The sequence below is a fragment of the Pieris brassicae genome, chromosome 7 (assembly GCF_905147105.1).
Source record: "Pieris brassicae chromosome 7, ilPieBrab1.1, whole genome shotgun sequence".
NCBI lineage: Eukaryota > Metazoa > Arthropoda > Insecta > Lepidoptera > Pieridae > Pieris > Pieris brassicae.
The window spans coordinates 17,968,917-17,994,109 of NC_059671.1; the positions used below are offsets into that span (position 1 = coordinate 17,968,917).

General features: G+C 32.1%; 4 protein-coding genes across 7 annotated transcripts in view; 2 read left to right on the forward strand and 2 right to left on the reverse strand.

The window, feature by feature from the left end:
- LOC123712127 (breast cancer anti-estrogen resistance protein 1) overlaps positions 1 to 16,913 on the reverse strand; it is a 75,858-nt gene extending 58,945 nt beyond the window's left edge. The window contains exons 1-2 of one of the 3 annotated variants that reach the window (XM_045665095.1): positions 16,743 to 16,913; positions 16,401 to 16,463 (exon numbers count right to left, since the gene is read on the reverse strand). In XM_045665095.1, coding sequence (XP_045521051.1) covers positions 16,401 to 16,454 — 54 coding nt within the window. In that variant the 5' untranslated portion in view covers positions 16,455 to 16,463; positions 16,743 to 16,913. Of the gene's footprint in view, positions 1 to 12,384; positions 12,677 to 16,400; positions 16,650 to 16,742 lie in introns of those variants that run through there. The other 2 variants (XM_045665094.1, XM_045665096.1) reach the window with 2 other exon arrangements.
- Positions 16,914 to 18,438: 1,525 nt separating this feature from the next.
- LOC123711935 (zinc-type alcohol dehydrogenase-like protein SERP1785) lies at positions 18,439 to 19,929 on the forward strand. Its single transcript, XM_045664810.1, has one exon. The coding sequence runs from the start codon at positions 18,754 to 18,756 to the stop codon at positions 19,786 to 19,788; it is 1,035 nt and encodes a 344-aa protein (XP_045520766.1). The 5' UTR covers positions 18,439 to 18,753; the 3' UTR covers positions 19,789 to 19,929.
- Positions 19,930 to 21,515: 1,586 nt separating this feature from the next.
- Positions 21,516 to 23,149, reverse strand: LOC123711936 (nudC domain-containing protein 3). Its single transcript, XM_045664811.1, has 5 exons — positions 22,927 to 23,149; positions 22,477 to 22,856; positions 22,221 to 22,406; positions 21,955 to 22,070; positions 21,516 to 21,692 (listed from the first exon to the last, which is right to left on the reverse strand). The coding sequence occupies exons 1-5, from the start codon at positions 23,037 to 23,039 to the stop codon at positions 21,537 to 21,539; spliced, it is 951 nt and encodes a 316-aa protein (XP_045520767.1). The 5' UTR covers positions 23,040 to 23,149; the 3' UTR covers positions 21,516 to 21,536.
- A 286-nt stretch (positions 23,150 to 23,435) lies between these two features.
- LOC123712022 overlaps positions 23,436 to 25,193 on the forward strand; it is a 32,777-nt gene continuing 31,019 nt past the window's right edge. The window contains exon 1 of one of the 2 annotated variants that reach the window (XM_045664929.1): positions 23,436 to 23,844. In XM_045664929.1, the coding sequence (XP_045520885.1) occupies positions 23,719 to 23,844 (126 nt within the window). In that variant the 5' untranslated portion in view covers positions 23,436 to 23,718. The remainder of the gene's footprint in view (positions 23,845 to 25,193) is intronic. The other variant, XM_045664928.1, reaches the window with a different exon arrangement.

The window sequence follows — 25,193 nt, forward strand, 5'->3', positions numbered from 1 at the left end:
CATTTAAAACTTTATACATCTTTTTAATTATACGAAGCTAGTTCCGAAATTATATATGCGTAATCCTTTGAGGAAAGAAAGTAATTACACCGAAGCAAAAATAGTAATCAGGCTTTTTCATCGTACAAAATTAAATGTCATGTCCTACATTCAACCATTATTGTTTATAAATGGAATACATGCAACTGCGGTCTTGTTATTATGTTCTTATGTCATAAAAAGTTGATATGTCAATTCTGTAGTTATATTTGACATAGTAGTCTTGTGTAGTTTGTTTTCATTATAATGTCAATAGTATATTTAAAACGAAGCAGCAATGTTCTGGAAACGGAATAAAGATTCCCAAAAGCAGGTTATTATCGTATTCGTATGTGTAATTTAATTTGTAATAAAACCATTATAAAGAAAATTGTTATTAAAATCAAGTATTTTTAGACAGTATATATATATATATATATATCCCGATTCGATCCCGACTGTGGACAAATGGACTTTCTATGTGCGTATATAACCTATATATATAATATATAAATTATATATCAATAACTTAAAAAACCTATCAAAATAGGAATATAGAGTATTAGTCTTCTTGTATATCCAATGGCGCTACAACCTTTTAGGTCTGATCTGTTCCGGGATCATTTTTAATCCGTGATTAAATTTTCCTTCATCGTACGAGCGAAGGTTATATACGCACATAGAAAGTCCATTTGTCCACAGTCGGGATCGAACCTGCTACCCCAGGGATAAGAGTCGCACGTTGAAACCGATACACCATCATTGCTCTTGTACTCAACACTAATAGTTAAATAAATCCTAATTGAACGTTATTATTAACTTCATTACAACTAAGTATAATGGTCATCAAACTTAGTTAAAACTTAAATAATATACTATTTCGGTATATTATTTCACATTTTAATGTGATTCGTTAAAAACATTAAAATATACAAATGGGTATGCTTTGTATGAGTTATATAATATATTTTTAAATCAGAGGCCATTAAAGTCAGAAACTAAAGAAAGATGTATAAAGCGCTCATTTATATGAACTAAGCGTCGCCAATGTTTCGGGTTTTAGCTAAGTATTAAACTAATTATGAGGATGTTAATATTTTCCACGAATTTAGTTTTTTCTTTGTTTGTTTTTTTAAATTTATTTTTGTCTATAAATGTATTTGCTTATTTTTTATATCTATTTAACTTATATCTGTGTTGGGTCTAAGTATTTTGTTATATAATACGGATGTCAGTTGTAAGAATACTATTAAATAAATAAACTTGAAAACTTAAATAAGTTTAATATAATTGGACCCAGACAAAACCTATTGATATTACTTAAAGCGACAAGCATTGGTGATTCTATAATGAGTGAATTTCCGTCTCTAGCGAGCTGAGTTTTAATTAAGTTAGGGCTTATCCCAGCTTTGACTTTAAGCAGACTAACTTGCCTGTATAATTCGTTTTGAAATAATTAGAGATAACTAGCCGTTATATATCTTTAGACGTTTTAAAGCAATTGGAATCATTAGTTTTTTTAATTGAAGCATATTGAAGATTGAAATAAAAATGCATCCCTTTAATATGCCAAAACAATAATCACGATATTAGCCATTTTTAAGCAGAAAGAAATTAAAAGCTACCCCCATGTAACGTATTTTACTAGCTGAATTTTCCTATTACAAAATAGTTTCTAAAAAGAATTAAAACATATATATTAGTCTCGTCGTAAAAAGCCATCTTTAAGCAGAAAAAGGTTTAAAATCTACTTCTTCCCATCATATTTTACAAACTGCATTTCCCATTTTAAAATAGTTACTTAAAAAAATAACAGGAATTATAAAATTGTTTTTGTTGAATGGCTGTTTATATATGTACGTGCAACCACGAAGGCGAAGCCACCGCCTGGAGCGGACCTCTAGCAAAAAGAAACATGGGAAGACCACAAAAGCGATAGGCTGAGTTAAGGTTTCTGGGGAAAATATGATGGAGCAAACTAATAACAGATTCAAATGGAAAGTTCACGAGGATGTCTTTACCCAAATGTGTTCCAAACTGCAGAACACAAAGATACTGTAATAACAATAGCTAACGTATACTAAGAGTACAATAACGAAACTAACACCCATTTGATATGAAGTTTTTTATTAGTATGGAATTAAAGTGGCTTTATTATATTGTGTATATAGCATGAAAACTTCAAACGTGAGGCCAACACTACAAAATTACATAACCGAATTTTATTTTATTTATAGTATTATTTTATCATAATCGAATTTTTCCATCCATCGTAGTTATTTATAGAAATATCTCTGGGTTTAAATGCAAAGGATATTTTTCGATTGTATACTTTCTTTTTGAACGTTTTAATAACTTGACAAGATGAGATAAAAATATCATTTTTCAATTAATTAATCGCCTCGGTAATGTAATCCCTTTTGAATTTTGATAACCCGAAATAACTTTCTCTTACATCGATAAATATATTAATTTTATTATTTTCTTTCACTTTCACATTATTTATTATGACGTCATTAATACATATATACTACATTACAAGAAGAGCGGATACATGGCATGGACATTTTATAATACTTTGTACCATAATAATATATTACATTATTTATATTTTATTACAGAACATACATACACTATCCTTACAGACTACGCCAATTCGATAATGTCGAGAAAAATAAATTATAATAAAGTATATAATATATATGAGCAGTGTTGGCCTAGTGGCTTCAACGTGCGACTTTCATCCCTGAGGTCGTAAGTTCCATCCCTGGCTGTGAACCAATGGATTTTCTTTCTGTGCTCATTTAACACTCGCTCGAACGGTGAAGGAAAACATCGTGAAGATACCGGCTTGCCGTAGACCCAAAAAGTCGACGGCGTGCATCAGGCACAGAAGGCTGATCACCTAATTGCCTATTAGATTAACAAATGATCACTAAACAGATACAGAGATCTGAGGCCCAGACCCAAAAAGGTTGTAACGCCATTAATTTTTTTACATAATATATATATGCTTCACAAGGATATTGAAGAATTTTAGTGAGAAAGTAATATAAAAAATCGGCACAGTAGTTTTCGAGTTTATTCCTTAGAAACTAAAAACCCAAATCATTTCTCTCCATAGCATTCATTTATACCCGTACACGTAAAAAAATACTAATTTAAATAGTTTAATATATAATCGAGAGCTATATTGTTACAGTGTCATTAATATTCTGCATATAGCGTGACCATATCTAGGAATCAGGGAATCATGACCCCCATGACCTCTGGAGCCACCCTTGCATTACGAGCTTTTTAGACATGTTTGATGAACTTTATAATCTACAAATGTTTTTTTCAAGCAATTTATGAATTTCAAAGCTATACAACTCTTGAAAAATGATTTCGTTTCCTGAGGGATATTCATCTCGCGTAAGATTAAAGCCACCGAAAAAGCTCCAAAATAAGCTCGAGGATTTCAATTTGCGATGCGCTTTTAGCGTTCATTGCACTTAAAGTTAATGAATGTTGTACTCGTATATAAATATATAGTTATATACAGTACATCAACTATATACGAAAACTACAAATTACTTTTAGGTAAACGTTGATTTGCAATTTATTATTTAACATAACATTACCTCTATTTAAAAAGGTTCGTTCAAGTATTACGTAAGCAGATTTACAGCAATTTATCCCCCCCCCCCCGCACCTCTTGTCAGCAAAAGTAAGCAAAGCTCTCAAAAATCATAAACATATATTTTTTTCAAGCATACACAATATATGTGCAAAAAAGTAAATATTTACTCTTATTACGTCACCGAAAAGAAAATCAATCTAAATCAAATGAAAAACGCATTACCTTTGAATGTAAGAACTGTAAAGCAATTTTCTAAAGTTAAATTGGCCGGACACATTGCCCGTTTGTGATGACAGTTGGGCAAACAAGACCCTTACTTGGAATCGCTCAGTGAGAAGAAAAGAAAGAAGACGCCCACCACAAACCTGGTAAGACGGAATAAAAGGGATAGCCGGGAAGGATTGGAAAATGGTGACAAGGATGAGAAATAAGTGGATGAATTTGAAGGAGGTTGTGAACTAATGTTGACTATAGACATGAAGTTAATGTAATCATGATTATGTAGTTACGAATACAGGCTATTTTATTTTTTTTATTATTATCAGAGCTATTTTCTGCATTATCTATTAGTGCATATGATTAGAATTACGTTTTGGATAAAGCGTCGTATCTATTGGCAAATTGGATTGCCCATATTAGTTGTCAAGTGCAAAGCGACCGGTCGATACAGGCTAACCAGTTGATCATCTCGAATAACGCCTGCACTGGCTCAATGTCTTATCTTCGCTCAATTGCCATCAGTAATTAATTTAGTTGGAGAAGGAAATGACGTTCAATTAATTTAGTCTTGTCTAAAAAACAATTATCTTTCAAGTTTATTATGAAGCTATTCAATGTGAAGCATCTATGATGATTCTAGACTATTGTGACATATTTAAAAATAAACATAAATCAATGGCGCTACAACCTTTTTAGGTCTGGGCCTCAGATTTCGATCAAGCAAGTAGGCGATCAGCCTTCTGTGCCTGACGCACGCCTTCAACTTTTTGGGTCTAAGGCAAGTCGGTTTCCTCACAAAGATTTCCTTCACCGTTTAAGCTAATGTTAAATGCGCACATAGACAGAAAATCCATTGCTGCACAGCCGGGGATCGAACCTACGTCGCACGCTGAAGCCACTAGGTCAACACTGCTGTATAATACATATTATTACGTATGTTACTTTTTACATATATACTGGTATATATTTAAATCTTTTGCAATTGTTAAAAAAACTAAATTATAAATCTACAACTCGTGTGATTTTAAAGAGCAAATTTCACATCGGTTTCTTAACTGAAAGGAATAAATAAAACCCAAAAGAATTTAGAAATCAGAAACTCAAGACTCAAAGGTATGTGAGACAATGGTGCAATAAATACCAGTGCATTGGGAAGTGAATATTAAGCCTGTCGAAACTGTAATATGTGACAGATAACTGCTGGCCTTTACCAATAATTACAATAAAGGTTAACAAGGTATCAGGGTGTTTATGGACTCACAATTCTTCCTGACCGAGACAATACATTTTTCATATTCATTTTTCATACAGACCCAAATTGTGTTCAAGATAAAATATCAAAAACTTGGTCACAGATTCTATAAAAGCACCACTTGATTCTGTGGGTCAAACCACTTGATCGCTTTGAAATAAATTTTTAAAAGGTTATATAAAAATATTCACAGAAAATAAGGAACCAGGTCACTTCAGTTACCTTTTTATTTGTTAACCGACGACCTGAGGGCATATCTTTAAGCGCTGGTTTAACTCTCATAACGGACTCTTAAGTAGTACGTATACGAATTAAGTAAAACATATATAAGTATATATATAGTACAAGAAAAAATATCAATTAATCTTTATTAATCCAGGTTGAATTTAGCGTAAATCATTATTACTAAATTACAAAGTAAATATTTAAATAAATTAGGGCGATACAACCTTTTTAGATCTAATAGGCAAATGGATGATAAAACTTCTGTGTTTTTGAGTCTAAGGCGAGGTGATTTCCTGACGATTTTTTATTTCACCGTTCAAGCGAACGTTAAATGCGCATATAGGAAGAAAGTTCGAACTTACGACCTGGGATGAGAGTCAGCTTGTGACTCTGTCAACACTGCTCTGCAACTGCTCATGCACCGAAAGTACTTTATTTACGCAAGAGAAGGCATTTTGAGAATGAATCTTATCCTCATATATCATTTATATTATATAGTATTATTGCAAAGATAATTAAAAGACTCAAGTATAAGCGGTAAAGCGAAGCCCATGGCCTCGTTGGCTACCGTATAAGGAACTGACGGCCAACGAGCTTGCCAGGTACTTGCTACCCTATATGATTTTAGGAATAAGCCTGGGTCATTTATATTCAAGCGCCAAGCTATACACGAGCGGAATGATTGAAACCATTGTGCGTATTAGCTTGATCTATTGTTAATCTTACATGCAGTGAATAATAAATATTTATTGTTCATTTATTACATTTGGTGATTTTTGAGGCATCAGGAGGCTCATCGATATATATGCAAAGCCAGAGGGCTCGTCAGTGCGTTGCCGGCCTTTTAAGAATTGGTACGCTCGGCCGTCAAGTCGAATTGTATTGATGTCTTGGGATTTTAAAATAAAACTTATTTTATATGTATATATGAATTCAATTTTTGTAGAAATCTCGATGGACGACTCGGTCTCGATTTTGAATTCGGTATTTTTGCTTTGAATTCGGTAGGCAACAAAACATTGCGACCTTTGAATTCTTATCCTAAATAAAAACAACAAATCTTATTAAATACCTATCGACGTATCAGAGATTCTTGACTATAAATAGGGTCTAAATAATAGCAAAAAACGGCAGTTTCCAAACAGGGCGAGACAATCGAATGCCCGGGAATTGGTTATTATCCAAATATGGTTTGAAAATCTATCCAAATATGGACCGAGTCCAAATGCAGCAAAAGGACGCCGCCGAGGACGTTTCACAATGCTCCACTCGAAGATAGTTCCATGAAATCACGCACGCGAAATGTGATGCACCGGTTTTTACTAATTGGTCAAAACCGGCCACATTCTACGCTCAAATGTGTGTGAACATAACTCAAGGAAAATCGTAATTTACTTCATATGTTCCTTCTTCAATATCAAGAACTCTGTAAAAAAATTAACGATAGGATTTTGTTTTCTAAAATTATTCATTATTTACATAGTATAGAGAGAATGACAGGATTACTGCGTTGACCTACATTTTAAAACTAAATAAATAAAACGTAATTTCTTGATTACGCTGATGTGTGTTATTCAGATTTGACTGAACTGCAGCTTGATATGTTGAAGCGTGTACAAATGTAATGCGTTACAAAATGTATGCATCAGATTTGGACTTGCATAAATTTGACCATTCACATTTTACAACTTCTGTATAATGTTCTTTTTAACCCTAAAACTCCTAGTTACTTAAAGCAAAATTTTGTTGCTTTCTGGCGGTAGTTTTGATTTGCGTTCCCGTGACAATCTAACTCTTTCAATCCCCACTCATTAAACTGAATTCTATCCCTCCTTTACTGTGTATCATCTTGATATCAGACGTAATGTATCTTGCCTGGAAGAAATCGCTTGTTAGCGATAAGGATGCCCGTTGCCTAATACGTTATGTAACTTGCTTTTTTATATCTATGTTATTGTATAAGTTCTAATCTAAGTGTTACCACATAAATTGAAAATGTTGTTGAAATACCCGTACGTAAAAACGCAATTCAGTTATGACGGGAGTGAGACTAATCGCTTCTGAATCTCACCCTATCATCACAGTTTCCATAGTTCAAGTTTACGTTGTGCGAAGCCACAAAAATGATACATCTATGAAGACATATTGTATTCAATAAAGGATTACATTTGGATTCGGCCTGTCACATGTGAACTTAAAATTCTTATTACACAACTCAAAACGTTACTGTTATTAAAACAAATGTCAGAGTCTAAAATATAGGTGCTTTAACATAAATGTTTGTCATTGTAAGAGTCGATAGCCTAAACAGTACGTATTGTTATCAAAGTGTCGATATCAAGAGGAATGCGATAAATTAAAACAAGGACTTGTTTCTAATAGTATTTACTGTGAATTAGTTTAAATTATTATTTTTTTATTTTGTATATAAATAACTTATTAAGGTTTTAAAAAATAAAAATGAATCAGTGACGCTACAATCTTTTTAGGGCAATATTACTTTATCTGTTTCATGTACATTTATCAATCTAATTGGCAAGTATGTGACAGCCTCTTCTGCCTGACACACGCCGTGGTCGTCGAATTTTTGGGTCTAAGGCACGCAGATTTCCTCATATTGTTTTACACACACACATAGATATAAAGACCATTGGTCACATGCAAGATCTTAATATGATTTAATGAGTATTTTACTTGCACCACCACTGTTATTAATTATACAATATACATTTTTTACGGCCGGCTACGCACTCGCGTAACCCTCTTGTATTGAGTGTATCATTTAACATCAGATGAGAATCTTGTCTGTTGGCTTCCTGTTCCATAAAAAATGGGAATTGTAAAGGTTTAGTTGGACTTCTTAAACATCCAATACAATTTAAAATGCATTCTATCCATCCTTCATCCAAGCAGTTTTAAAACTCATTATAATGTGTAGACATTTAGAAAACCACTTAACAACTGTGCGAAGTTATTCTCTTAAAATAAATCGTGACTGACTAAAAGCGACTAATTGATGACGAAAAATTAGAAATTTGGGTTAATAGATGTTTTGTTGAACGCGCGAGATTGTTTCTAAGGATATTATCAAAACAAACACTTACATAACGGTAAAAAAATTGATACACCCGGTAATGAATTAATGAACCAGTTATTTGCTAACGTTTTTATGTCTATCAAACATTTATTATTCGAATAATATGACATAAGTGGAAGAGAGTAACAAATCTAGATTATAAAATTGCAAGATATATGTTCAAGGCGTTAAACAAAAATGTTACAAGTGAAATAGTATCGTCGCGATCTTAATGGTTTAGATTTATCACATTAATGTTTTTGTTTACAAAATTAACCATAATAACATATTCATTGTTTATTCAACACACACACAACAAAAGCTTGAAAGTATACTTGATTAAATTACTCCATATTTCAAATTCGGAAAAGTCCTTAAATAATCATTTAAAGTCTAACCCTAAATGAACAGTCAGCATCTCGGAAGCTGGAGTCTTAATATTTATGGAATCACGGCAACTTGCAAGGTCTGTATAATTTGCCATTTAAAAGTCAAGATGGCTGTTACTGTAGAATTTTAAAATGGCTAGTAGCTAATTTCTCTCTTGATTATTGTTTATAAAGAATGTTTATTTTAGATTTATTACTAAGTACTGTGTAAATGAACATTATTTCCTAATAATCAGTTCAATAAACAGAGTATCAAATATATTTGATTTAAAAAAAACCGTGGCGCAACCTCTTACATCTGGATCTGGATCTCCCAGAGCCGGGATCTGGTTCTAACTTCTAACCTACCACCTCAGGAATGAGTGTCGCACACTGAAGCCACTCTAGTGTTATACCGATAAAAAAGTACATAAATTTACTCCCTTATTTATAAAAAAAAAAACATATACCATCTTCACAGCTGTAATAATTTGATTTCACATCAAAATATTTAGTTAAAATATATTTTACAGATGTTTATAAAAACTTCCATAAAAATCATACAAAATATAGTCAATAGATGTTATTCCAAATAGAAAGTGATTTCTCAATATGAAAGTCATTGTATAACGTTTCCTTTAAAGCTAGGAGACAATAGTTGATAAGGATATGGCTTCAGGATAGCTTAGTAAGCAATTTCTATTACTTTAGCTTATCTCTCAGCAAAGACTAATAGCATTTTCATGAATAATTTTATCTTCCGTAATCTAGTAACTAGTTTTTATGTACTCTATATTATTCAGATTTATTAGTATATGAGGTAGATGTCAAAAATGTTTAACCACTATGACCGTTAATCAAATCCAACACGTTTTCGACATACGGGAAAGATACATAGCTAAGTCTCGAGTCGGCATAAAGTTAAAACTATTGCCATAATTTTTTTTAATTGTCTCGAGTCCGAATCTACCAAACCGGCAAATGTACAGAATACACCACTGTACATTTTTTTTAGACTTTTCCTTATGACATATTCTCTATTTTTGGAAATGAATTACTGTCTCAGCTAGTCTGTGCGGAGCAATAATCCTGGGATTCGAGGTCGATGTAGTGTCAATTACGTTTTTTGTAACATTAACAATATTGTTACGTGATTATAGTTCGACAGTCTATCTTGATATGAAAAGTTGGTGGTAAATTTTGTTTGTGAATAAATTAAGCGAATAGCATTAATCATAAGTGCCACGCCGCTTTCCGCACAGACTACTTTGAGTTTCCGCACAGACTACGTAATAATTGATATATACCATGTATTATCTAAGTAGATTTTATATCAAGATAAATAAATATGTAAAGCAAACGTTTACATATTTATTTCATAATGAGCTAATATTTGAATCGAATGTGTTACATACTTTTTAATTACTGAATAAGCAAAGTCCGCATTTCACTGAAGAGTACCTTGGAGTGAGTCACATAACAGTGATGTGTGTAATGTACCGTGTACTATAATATTGTATGGAACCTTGGGACGAGAGAAACTCTTGACTATTTTATTTAGTGAAATTTAACGTTATTCTATAAAAATGGAATATGTTACAAAAAAAACCGGTTTATTATATATTTCATTAAACTTGTAGCAAGTTTAATCTAATTTAAAGTCATAATTAAACTATAAATGTAATTAAAGTACGCATTAACTCATAAACAAATAACATAATACAGAAAGCTAGCTTTTGCTAGCGGTATAAACAGTAACCGCGCTTCTAAATTTGATTGTCTTTCACATAGGAAAACGAGAAAACATAGTAACAGTAACATTTCTAAAATAACGCAGAGAAAGCTGAAATTACAACCGAAATAGCCGCACAACCTTGCACCCGCCTTCCTACGATCAATAGAGCCTTGAACTCGCCAGCTGAAATGTTAAGCCGAATACTGTCTTAGCCATTTTCGGTGTAAATTAAGACAATTTAAAATGTTCCAAAGACAGAGTATGGACAAGACAAATCTACTGTTTGTTCAACTTCTCGAAGTTGTAGTAATAATACCGAGAAGTTATAGCTTATGCGTAGATTTTAATGTCTTTGAAACTAGGCTATGTAATGACTACTTAAGTCTTAAAGTGATGGTATTAAATGCACAGATTAAATTATCCGTTACTTGTTAAGAGTTTAATATGTAATAAGATATCGAGCAAATCCAGAATTGACTAGGTACTAGGGCTTATATATTGTTTTTACTTAAGCAATTCTAAGTAAAATAAGTTATCTAGTTCTTGTTTGATAAGAAAGTTGTTGTTTAAAAGAGTACCGAGAGTTTTTTACACTGGCTTTTTCTCTCGGCCTACATCCTCTGTCTTCTTTGCCGATGAGTAAGGATGTCTACTTATTTAAATTTAATGACGTGGAATAAGTGATACTTGTATCTTATGTTCCATAATAAACATATTTTATTTTAAATATTAATTTTTGTATATAACAGGAGGCTAACGGGCACTAGACTCATCTTATGTTAAGTGATACCGCTGTGCATAGACACTCACATTGTCAGAGGCCTCACAAGTGCATTGCCGGCCTTAAAAAGACATTCGGAAATACTTATTGATTATTTAAGACTGCCTTAATTAATAAGGGAAAGTTGTACAGAGTAGATCTGACAGAATTTGGCGTTGGTGCAACTACTAGAAGTAGTACAAGTAACAATATATAGAATTTATGTATTTTCTTATGTTTATAAACTTATTACAACAAGTTTCAGTGTTTATGTTTATAATAACCACCAGAAGTGGGAAAAAATATTAAAACACAATTTTAGTCATAAAATAAATATTTTATACAGTTTTATACCTAGAGTTTGTAAAGATTATTTGAATGATCCAATTTTTCTGCAAACACTTACGATAAAACGATAAGATTGTAGGTTTAATGTTTCCACTATTTATTGAATAAACTATGTAAGTATTGCTAATAATTGTGCCTATGTTTCTGATAGAGGTTATAAAACACGTTAGATGACCTAAGCTAAAAATAATATAGGAAAAATATCAATTGTACATTTGGCGTTTTTTAAATGTAATAAGTCTAGCCTACTAGATTATTTAACAGCAAGTGGATTTGTAAAATAATTAGGTTTGTATTAAAGCGTATTTCACTCCCCAAGTTGTCAACTGTCAAGGTATGGGGGGAATTATTTTGAAACATGTACGTTATCGTTGAAACGAAAATAAATATTATTATATATATTAATTATACAAGCAAGATTCTTTCACAAATAAAACGTCACAAAATCTAATATGTCATGACCAATTAAACAATCCTAAGTCACCAAAGATAATGTTATCTGATTTCACAGAAATTATCTATATCTTTACAGATTTTTTACTATTAACACAATAAAATGTATGGTAAAAATTATATGATAAATAAACCTTAACATACTCACTTAACGCATCCGTGATCTAGGGTAGTGTACCAATAAAACATACAGACACTCAAAGATAAATGAGAACCAACTATTATTTACTAAGCTACGAGCTACGTTTGATCAGTAGCGGACGTTACGCGTTACACTTCCGGAAAAGCGAGAAAAGCGTAAAACTCACCTGCGTGGGGAGTACAGTCTCCCGGCCGAGGGGTATCGACATTTTCCTAGCGGCGCCGGCCGCTCCCCTCTGCCTGAACCATAAGCCACTACGGCCTCAACTCCGCCCGGCGACGGTCACAGGAAACACAACACCTTGTTATTAACATCCACTACACAAAATTTTCATGTGCACTAAATAACTATGACGATACCGATAAATGCGTGATACGTAAGATAATAGACGATAAAGAAACACTGGTTGATGCGACCGTCTGTGATGACGCGAGCGTTTGACTGTCGACTGTCGAGTAGGGTTATGCCGCGATCGCCGGAGCCCTAACTTTGTTAACTCTTTAAGCAGACAGCGCTGAGTAATTTCTTAAAGCACTGATTTGACTTTCAGCGGTTATTGTAATAGCCATCGATCGAATGGATCACATATTTATAAAAGTCATCTAATCTTGATAATGATAAATGAACTGTTAGAAGCTGTTAACTGTTGATTGTTATAATTTGATCAAAGTTCAAAGTCCACATCTAAAATCTGTGTCTTTTTAAGTCGTGTTTATATATTTATCTGCCATTAAAAGCATAAGATTTTTTTATAGATCCCGAGAGTTTTATCACCCAACATAATTTATGAAAATATACTTCAACAAATTAAATTTACTTATTTGTCATACATAAATATCGAACAAAAACAAAAGTATAATCAAGCGCTAATATTTGCTTTTAAAAGTAATAGCGGCAAAAGCGCTTTAAGTTCAAACCCGCGCGCAAGCTCACCCCACGGTTTTCTACGTCCCACTACGATCTCAAACCACGCAGCCTCCTTCATCCTTTGCTGACACGTGCCACAGACGCGTAGTGCGGTTATCGAGTGCACATGCGCAGTACTACAGATAATATACGCAAAAATCCCCGGCCGGAGCTCATTCATTTGAACTCATAACATCGAACAATGCACACCTGAACAAATATGAACAATACGTGCCTTGTTTCAAAACTTAATAGCCGTAGACTAGACCCGATATTCTTAATTTAAATATTCTCGAGTTTGCAAAGCTTTTGTTTTCTTTAAATAATACGTTCTTTTGTCTCTTGCGAAGCCAAGGCAGTCTTTATATTGAACGTAATTGATGGAATCTATGCAAATGTAGACACGTGTACCTGACTTCTTTATTTGTTAAGGTTTTGATTGACCCTTAGTTTTATCTTGATTAATTATGAAGACAAAAATTAATTGTAGAATTAGTTAATGATTAGTTGATTAATTTTTTTTTCTAAAAATATTTAATCTGTTTCCCCAATACACCACCTTAAAACATGCTATTAGCTGTCCTTTTTACTTACAATTTTTGTACTTAGGAAATGCAAAGGGATTTAATAACTACATTAGTTTAATCATAATTTCACCAAGTGAGCGACATTCACAAGTTTTCCTATAGTTTTAGTCGAGTTGTATGTCCAAATTGTAGCTATAATGGTTATAGAGTCAGAAAATTCAGAATTTGTTTTAGAATACAATTTAATTACGACATACGGGAGTTATAACTTAGCACTAACCCACTGAATCTTACCCGAGGAACGTTGATGGATATAATCATAATTATAAGTTCTTAGGATTTAATAGTTTAACTGGTTGTCCCATTAAAAATTGTATACTATTGAACTTTTACCAATGTATCAGAGTTACGAGCTTTGAGAAGCTTTTACTAATAAATAAATTATAGATACAGAATAAATAATAGAAAAAACTAGAAAAAATGCCTTCTAAATACGTACTTTCCTGTTGTGGAGTTCTATTTGTGAATGGACCAACGTGCATCATAGTGAGCTAGATTTGACCGCCTACGCTTCAGGCATTGTGCAGTAGCAAATGACGTAATCTGGAACGGTGAACGTGGCAGAAAGGAAAAGTGGGCGAGCCACCTAACTTTGCAGCCTCGGATGCGCCTACGCATGCCTACCCTTCTAATTAAGATTGGAATTTGGTACTTGCATATTGATGAGCAAATAACTGAGTTTTTAAGTTTTTTGCCGTTTTATTTTGTAGGCAAGGCGAGTTCGCTGTATTTTTATTATGAGATCAGTACCAAGTAAGACAGCATGATCATTCTTGGAACAAAAATCAATTTGGCCACGCAGCATCTGTTTTCTATAAATATCCATTATAATGTTCACTAGCGAACTCACTTCAACAACGTTTTCGCGTTTTGGTATTAAAGTGAATTCAGCCGGAACGCGTTTGACAATTATCTGCATCCATTAAAACTGTATTATTATTTTACACATGTAAAATTAACAAATTCTTGGACTCTTAAATAGCCTTAAAAATTATTTTATACCGAACTATAGACCTGTAATATTAGGTCTTAATAAAACGAAATTTAAATTGTATTATCAAATATATCATTGATAAATTGCAAAGAAGACATATATTAAATTTTAAATTTAGTTAATTGACACTTTTTACTGTATTGTTTATTTTATAATTGTATGTTTAAATACATACATGTCATTGATGCACATGCATGTATTGTGTGTTCTCTGTATGTGTTTTGTAGTGTGCTTTTTTAAAATATATAAATAATTTTACTTAGGTAATAATGACGTAGCATACAAGTCAATAATGGAAAATTATAAAACAACTCCAACCTAGAACATCGCCTCAGATTTCTGTTTTTATTTATGTTGCAGAAGGCAAACAGGCAGGAGGCTCACCTGACGTTAAGTGATACTGCCGCCCATAGACGGCAGATCGAAAGCGCGCTGCCGGCCTTTTAAGAATTGGTACGCTCTATTCAGTTTCGTTCGATATTTCCTAATATGCAATATGGTGATCGGCGTAGATTTGACTAGAATAGAATAAAACAGACACGCTGATTTATTTACGATGTTATCTTTCATCGTGGGAGCGAGTGTTTGATTGAGCTCAAAGAAAGTAAAGCCCATTGATTCGAACGAACGACCCCAGGGTTAAGGGGAGCAAGTTGAAGCCATTAGGCCAAGACTGTCCACTAAGGTAACCGTAAAAATTATAAGCAAATTGCGTTTCAATAACAAAACAAACGTTCAGTTAGACAACATTATATAAAACATTTCCAGAAATGCATCGATAGAAACTAATGAACCGATTTTAATGAAACTTGATCTGTTCCATAAGTTATTCCAGATTCAAATCAATGAATACACAAAAAATATTTATCGATTCGGCTATCAGTATTCCTACAGCTACTTATTATACAATATCTATACAATTACATTACACACCAGAAAAGGAATACACATTTATAACATAAGCACAGTTAATAATTACGATAAAGATATTTTTATAAAATAAGGTCCCCCTGGTATTGTTATCTCTGTATGAATAAGAAAATTTTAAAAATTAAAGGGAGTTTATACGGTTTTCACAGATATATGGTTTGGTTTTATGATTTTAAGTAAATGGCCTAAATTTTGAGGATTACTGTTGAAATGGTCGACTTTTTGTTTGCCAAAATTCAAGAATTCCATGAGAGGCGTAATAAACTAAAATTTATTTTGTTTATGATCGAGTAGATAAAAATTATTGCTCTGCTTTTAATTCGTAGCGGCCAGGTGATAAATATTGATGAACTGTATACATCTGGCTGCAATCTGTATCAAAGCGATTGCAGATGCATAACTGAAATATTAAAAGGTGGTTCATATAAATGAAACCAAAAAAACGTCGATAAAGGGAAATTAAAAGATGTTTTTGGTGTCGTTTTCACACAAAAGTTTTATTATTAGAAAAAAAATATTACATTTGCATATTTTAAATATCAATCAAGCTTTTTACTGCAAAAATTCCTAAAAGTCGTTCAAACCATCAACGAGTATAAAGTTAAAACTATTGCCATAATAAAAATAAAATAAAAACCATTAAGATAATCGAAAATTTAAAGGAAAAAATGATTCCTACTACAACACATGAAATTTAAATAAGGAATTAGAACACGATGGCTTATACTTGTGACATTCGATATTTGAAATAACAAACATACTAACCTGTATATTTCGCATTCCACTTTCAAACATAGTCCATCTCCCGAATGTCGTCATTGTTCCGCTCTTCACATAACCATTTAAATTAATAATCAATTCTTTCTATTTACACGTTTATAACACAACTGTGACACGACGCTGACAAATACTATTTAGTGCTTGTTCAGCATACTGCGAAATGTTCTATGCTAAGGTCTTAAGGCGGTTTACAGACAGGCGTTTACGGGATATTTTATTTCTAAATTGATTAAATTTAAACATATGTTTAACAGTTGACTGGCATTAATGTTTAATTTTAATTTTATTTATCTAATATTATTTTGTATGCATCAATTATTTTGTTACCTTGTAGAAGGACTGATGCTCAACTTTTTTAGCTCCTTTTTTTATTATGAGCGTTCCACTTAAAGCACTTTTTAACAAGAAGATATTCTCTCATTTAGAAGATTTTAATGTCTAGGATTCACCAAAATGCTCCAAAATAGGTCACACCATAGTTTTGGTCCTTCTGTAAAAACGAAATCTTTAATAATTGACTCAATCGTCATCTACAATCTTTATATATTTCCTTTAAATTTAGCTTTTTTGTTAAGGATACAAAAAATTTAAAAGGGCAAATTATTTATATCTAACTGTAATATTACAAGAAATAAGAATCGTTCTAAACGTCCTGTACTTATCGCCTTAATATTGAAATTGATTGCCTCAAGTCATATTCATTGTCGTGATTGAAACGAACGGATGAAATGGACCTTGTGAGAATGTAATTGACCCAACACAATGCATCCAATAATGCTTTTCTTATATAAATATAGCATATTTACATTTAGAATAACATGCATAAAAATATTTTTAAAATATTTGTTTATTATAACTATTTAAAAGCAAACAGCGTCATCACATAACATTATAAAAAAAAAAATTGTGGAATCATCGAAAATAAAAATTTTACGCAAGCTAAGTTTAATAATGAAACTTTGTTGTTTTAACTGCTTGAACATAAGGATATGCCTCATAATATATCAGTTTGCATATCAAACAAATAATGAAATATCCGATTCTAAATATATATATACCTATTTATATTATATATATACATAGGATAGTGTATTATGGTTAATATGGAACCGATATTAATAAAATGCTAAAATTTAAACATTGTTGGTGGTGGTTTATACATATTTATTACTTAAATTAAAATGTAATTTATAATATTTTTAATTTTGATTATTGAGATCAGCGCCATCTTTGTTATGGTGATGTCCACCGTCAGTAAATTAAAATACATTCTGTCTTTCATAATTGACAGCACGTTTACAGTAACCGTGTAGAACGCTGTCAATATAATGCAATGAGTAATGACAACTACAAATAAGTGTTGCCAGATCATAGGATTTCCCCCTAGATTTAGAGGTTTATCTACCGAGTTAGGGTTAGAATAGGGGGAAAGAATATTGTTTTTATTGGGGAAATTTCAAAAATACGCCAAACACAGTTTTTTGCTATTGTATATAACGTTCCTGATTTTGGAACTTTATTGAAGTACGAACACATCGTAAGAATAGGATCCATGTGGTTTACTTTACTAATTTTATATTCGTTTAAACTAAAACCGAATAAAACTTGAACCCATAAATAGATACTTTGCGTAATGCCTTTCATTTCCCAACAATCCCAACATGACCGTCGCTTTAAAGAATCGCGCTTTGGCCCATGCCCCCATCCGCTTGGTGAGGGCCTCCTAGGGAATTTCTGAGAGACCATTTGGCCATTTACAGCACAAGAATAAAGATTCGTTTGTAATTTGTTAACAATTTAGAGAGAAGACTCGTAACGTATTTAGATAACTCTTCAGTCATCGGTGTTAATTTATAAATGATTTAATTTTTTTAATAGAGGCGGTGAAATTGATTGTAAAAATCAAAGTATACAGTTGACATTGCATTTTACACTAAAAATACAGACGATAAAACTATTTACCTATTGGTCATTACATAGTCTAATGACCTTTACCTCTTGAAATAGGTATTCCTAGGTTCTAACTTTTAGGGCTTAGAAACCGACAAATAAAAAAAACGTCAATGTACTTTTTCATAACGCCGTACACATACGAAATTGTAAAATATCTACTTTTAGAACTATGATAGAATAAGAGTTGAAGTTTTTACTGCGATTCATTATCTAAATGACATAATTGATAAATTTAAAATTGTATTCGTTTTATATTTGCAATAGGTTATTATAAACAGGTATTTTTCCTACAGTGACTTGATGATTTTTTATCGTCAGCGGTCAGGCTAGGTTATCGTATTATTGAATCTTTATATAGTTATTTGTTACTTATTCTTTCATTAAAATGGCCGCAAATATCTCAAAAAATATGAAAGCTGTTGGTCTGTTTAAGTACTTGCCAATTTCTGATATAAATAGCCTTATGGATTTGGAGGTAAGTGTTCCAGTTCCAAAACAAAGTGAAGTTTTAATAGAAGTTAAAGCTACTGCTATTAACCCAATTGATACAAAGCTGCGAGCTCCAAAACCTCTAATAGAGAAAGAGCCACGAATATTGGGCTTTGATGGGGCAGGCATTATAACTGCAGTAGGTGAAGCAGTCAAAAAGTTTAAAGTAGACGATCAAGTATTCTTTACTGCTGATATAAGAAGAAATGGCACTAATGCTCAATATGTTGCTTTGGAAGAAATACATGTTGCACAAAAACCAAAAAATCTTTCTTTTGAAGAAGCAGCTGCCATGCCACTAACATCAGTGACTGCCTATGAATCATTAATTGACAGACTATCTATAACAGAGAAAGACAAGGGCAAGTCAATTTTAATCATAAATAGTGGAGGTGGGGCAGGTTCTGTTGCTTGTCAGTTAGCTAATCTGCTTGGCCTTAAAGTTATAGGTACAGCATCCAGGCCGGAAAGTATGAAGTTCTCAAAAGAGAATGGTGCTCATATTGTACTGAATCACACACAAAATTTAGTTGAGCAGTTGCAAGAAAATAAAATATCAGAAGTCGATTTTATATTGGTTAATTATGACCCATACAACTACTGGGACAGTCTTATGACGCTTATTAAGCCCCAGGGCAAAATTTGTCTAGTTGTTGACAGCAGTGGCCTGGTGGATTTAAAGCCATTAAAAGCTAAAAGCATTACTCTTGTCTCAGAAATGATGTTTACTAGAATTGTTTATAATACAGATGATAAGTGCAGACATACAGAAATATTAGAGGAGGTTTCTAAAATGTTAGATAATGGAAAACTAAAGTCAACTTTGACTAAGGTTATTGCTCCTATTAATGCAGTAAACATACGGGAGGCCCACAGACTTATTGAAGAAAATAAAACTGTAGGAAAAATTGTCTTATCTGGATTTAAATAAGATATTCCATGCAATTTTCAATAGCTCTACATTCTTGATTTCATCACTACATTTCATTAGTGGTAGTAGTTCATTCACTTTTTGTTCTTGATTCCATTGTAGTTCTCTTACCTGTAAAACAAAAATAAATCCTAGGCACAATGAAGTTTTTTTATAATCAGTTTGGGATTACACTTTTAATGTATTCAATGAGCTTGCAAGGAGAAGGCTTTGGTTTGATGCCTATTGCCCCGTATCCGCTATCTGTAGACAGACAGCCCTCTGCAGAGGCTGTTTCAGCAAAGAGTAAATGGGTGACTACCCACATAGTCCTGGAATGTGTGGCTGCGGTTAACCAACACACAGAAATCCTCAAAACAGTGTGATCATTTCATGAAGCCTGTGAAGTGCCTAGGGGACTTGTGCTTCTGGAAGAATACTAAACAGTATTAATTGAATTGATCTTATTGTTTACTTGATTTTTTACAAATAAAAATTTATGAGTAGACTATAAATACAATAAAATCTTGCTGCATTAAGATATGTAATTTGAGAGGATGATTCTATGATCATTCCATTTCAGTAGCAGTACATACAATTGAAACAAAAATTAATAAGCAAAGATTATCTTTGCAATGAGATCTTGTAATTCATTTAAAAAACTTGATATAACATACTTTAGACAAAATTGATTGGTTCCTCATTGCGCTTTTTCTAAAAAGATAAAATTTATATTCATTGTTGAACGCTGACTATATCTCAAGATATAATGAAAATAAATATAAAGTAATTTCAATATTTAAATTCAATGTAATGCTAGCCATGCATAATTCATTTTAGAGAGATTGCTTACCTAATTGTGTTAAAAGTATTTCTTCACTTCACTCAATTCTCCAAAGGCTTTCTAGTATTTTAATTTTTAAAGGAAATTAATTTTTATAATAATATATTGGTTTTTAGTTCTAACAGAAACAGTTTCTTCTGTAGGGTGTTCTCTGAAATTATCACGTAGTTCATCAACAATTTCAACTTCCTGAGCAAGTAGCAACACTTGAACACATTATCTCATTGGTTAAATCATTTTGTTCGGCTTCAGATAGTTTTTAATTCTTTCTTCAATAACTCCAAATGGAAAGCCCATATTCTTATATGGACCTTCTGGTGTGTAGTAAAAGTCAGTTCTGAAAATGTACATCACACAATTAACTAAATTAAACACCTCTTTTAAATTAGCTTTCATAGACTTACCGTCAGGCTGGAAAGCCAAATATATCAGAAAGGAAAGCTATAATTGACTTTTCCCCTTCCTAAAATGATTTATGAATCTGATCATACTGTTGACTGTTCAAAATCTTGAGTTTCGCCGCTTCTGCACAGACTACTATGCTAGGTAATAATTGATAGTTATTATCTAAGTAGAATCTATATCAAGTTTGTTTTATCACTAATAGCAAACCTTTAAATATTTATTTCAAAATTAATTAATACTGATTTGTATTACATACTTTGAAATTACTGAAAGAGCAAGTAAAGACCGCATTTCACTGAAGAGTATAGGTCTACCGGAATCTCATTGTAAAAAATAAAAAAGGAGACATATATGTAATGTGTTATGTGATAATATGACAATGTCAACTGTCCTGTGTCATCAGTCAAATCAAAGTATTCAGTACTCAATCTTTGCCCAGACTGATTAAAGAAAATAAATCTATAGGATAAATTGTCTTATTTGGTTAATTAAAACAATAAAAAAACACAGGTTTATTAATTTATGGTTTATAAAGAACATTTGGATCAAAATCCTTGCCTAAAAATGGCGATCCTGGACTATTCCATGCTTTTTTCAATAGCTCTATATTCTTGATTTCATCACTAGTTGGTAGTCCTTTCATTTTTTGTTCTTGATTCCATTGTAATTCTCTTACCTGTAATACAAAAGTAAATCCTAAGCACAACAACCTTTTTTTATAATCAGAATTTGGGATTAGACTTTTAACATATTAAAAATCATAAGACTATGATAAGGCTAATTTCAGCTTTATATAGTATAATAATTTGCATTAGTTGAGTGGATCTAATTTTTTAACTGATTATTTACAAATAATAGTTTATATGTAGACTTATAAATATAATGAAATCTTGCAGCATCAAGATATAATGTAATTTGAGAGGATGATTAAAAAATACCTTTGCAATGTGATCTTCTGGTAATTCATTTAAAGATCTTGAGCAATCAATTTTGTCTAAATTTATTGGTTCTTCATTATTTAATAATCTGTCCCACCAACGTTCTTGCACTTTTTCTGAAAAGATAAAGTTTATACTATAATAAAATTCATTGTTGAATGCCCACTATATCTCTAATTAGAATGAAAAAGAATATAATTTAATTTCAATATTTTAATTCAATGTAATCCTAGCCATACATAATCAGTTTTAGAGACATTACTTACCTAAATGTAATAAAAGCCTTCCTTCACTAATACTCCAAAGGCTTTCTAGTGTTTTTATTTTAAAAGGAAGTAAATCTTTTATAATAATATCTTGGTTTCTGGTTATAACAGAAATATCTCCAGGATTTATTGTGACTTTCAAGTCCTTTGATGATCTTACATTTGCAGGCAGGTTTATGATAACATCTAAAATAAAACCGTAAGTGTTAAGATATTTGTATATTGGAATTCAAAAATAATAGAAAATAACAGTTACCTAGATCCATAATTGTTTGGGACCAAGTATATTTATCTCTCACAGCTCCATTGTAGGATTCACTATTTTGCACTGGAATGACTGGAGGTTTATAATCATCTGGTATTATTGGAACACTTTTTTTTTCCCGTGCTTTTTGAACTGCCTTATCTATAACAATTTTTTGTTCTCTGAAATTATCTTGTTCATCAACAATTTCAACTTCCTGAGCAACAGTTGAACACATTATCTCATTGCTCAAATCATTTTCTTCAGCTTGAGATAGTTTCCAGTTCTTTGGGTCACATTTACGTAAAACTTTCACAACCAGTTCTTCAGCGACTCCAGGTGGAAAACCCATATTCTCATATGGACCTTCTGGTGTGTAGTAGAAATCAGTTCTGAAAATGTGCATCACACAATCAATAAATAAATTCAACAACTATTTTAAATTAGCTTTTTTAGACTTACCGTCTGGCTAGAAAGCCAAATATAGCAGAAAGGAAACCAATAATTGACTTTTCCCCTTCTAAAATTGATGTAAGAATTTTATCATACTTTTCAAAATCTTGATTTTCACCCATTTTTGTTCTAGTATTTACTACTATTTTATTTTAAGTTTTTGATTTATTTAATTTTTTATAATTTACAAGTATTTCAAACACAGTGTCGAAAAATACAACAACAAAATGCCGATTAAACATCCCACAAATTGTTAGTTGATAGTTGACATTTGATAGATCATGGTGTCAATTATCAAAGTATTTAGTTTATATCATCGCACCAGATAATTTAAAACACTTTTAATAATATATCAATCCTTTAGAAAACAAAATTGTGATAGTAAAGGAAGGAAGGAGGGAATCGGTAAACTAGTTAGGAAAATATAATATTTTAATTAAACTACAGCAACACTTTATAAGACCTGTTACATCTGGTATCATTTTTGGAACCGGTTTTTGAATCGCATTCCATCCGCTGGGTGCGCTCATTCATTTTCTAAAGTTTCACATCCGCAAGAGAGCGGCAACACAAGTCACTTCGAAGTAGGCAAAGAAGTAACGCGCGCGATCTTGGTACGCTGCAGGCGATGACCGCATTTATATGAGTTTTTATTATTTCGTGAGAGTGCTGTCGTGTTCCCCGTTGCGTAAAGTGTTCACGAAAATGCTGTTTAGGTGAACTAAGCAAGAATTATTGTGTTGTGATTGTGTTTGCGTACCTCCTTTTTTTATCTTAAATAGTCTTTTGAAGGTTGTAGAAATGCCTTGCTCGGCGGTAACTTTGTCTATAGCGACTATTACAGCTATCGTGGCTGCTGCCTTAATGGCAATAGCGTTTTCAACAGATAACTGGTTGTACGTGGAAGTAAGACGCAGTAATATACAGGTAAATTTGTATTCCAATATTATACATTGAATTTAATGCCGTAGATAAAAACAATTGCATGTATTTTAACTAATAAACTTATAGGAGGGTAGTTTGAATTCTCAAGTACTTAGGAAGCATTTGCTTATCCGTACTTAAAAAAATTATCAAACCACAATAACTAATAAACATTATATTTAAACTTTGTATTAATACAATATGTTATCGATGTCAATACTAAAACTAACAATAATTTAACGCAATAACATTCAAGTCAAAGCCATCTTCACCGTTACCGTAGTCACGTTACGCATTAATATGCACGTATTAAAAGCAGACAAACAGCACAATATTGTGCATTTATGTAACTGTATAAATAAAGTCCCGTAACCCCACAGCGGGGCATGGGGCAGACTTGTCATTTTTCTTACTAACATTTGGCTTATTCGTAACCAATAAATTTGGGTTTGAACAAATCCGCAACTGAACCACAGAGCGTAACTGTATAATAGTCATTAAATATTTGTTATTAAAATTACCGATAAAAAGAAATAAATACGAATAAAAGATCCGTTGGGAGAAAGTTCTAAAAATATCCGCTATATCTTCTTTCAAACCTGTTTGTAAGAAAATATCACGCCTTAAAAGTATATTTGCTTATTCGTATATAGTTTTTATATGTAAATGTACGTTGTGTGTTCATTTCACTTAAAATTAAATGCCCACTGGTTCTCAAAGAACAACTTTGTGTTAAATTATTTTGGAATACTTAATAGTAGGTAAAAATGATTGATATGTCCTATTGGACGTGAAATATAACTTTCCATGAAATATTATTTTTTTCATATTATACACCTGCCCATTATTAACTTCTCTTAAAGGAACTTGTAACTCTTACAAAGCAATTTTTGTATCTTTAAAAGTTTACCTGCTAGCAAAAAAATGTTACCTGGTTCGAGTTAACTCTGGCCTTTTACGCACAACGTGGTATTATATTAAGCAATTATATTATTAACGAAGTCAAATTCATTTGTGCTAATTAACTAATGATTCCATTGAATCATTTTCATAATGACTACAAATTACTTTTCCATGAAATTCGATTGTGGTGGTTACAGTTGACCACAAAAAGCTATAAGGAAGTGCGAGCTTAATTTTTAATATGAACTTCTATAAGCCTTCAATGGGGCTGCCACGTTCCTGCTTTTGTTACTTTATTCATATGTTGATACTTATATAGGTGGACGTCTTTCTGTGTCTTGAGACTGCACAATTTTTGGATCTACTTCAGACACGAGCTAATAATTTTTATACCACAAATAAAAATCCATTAGTGGGTAGGCACACTGAACGCCCAGGCCAATACTGTT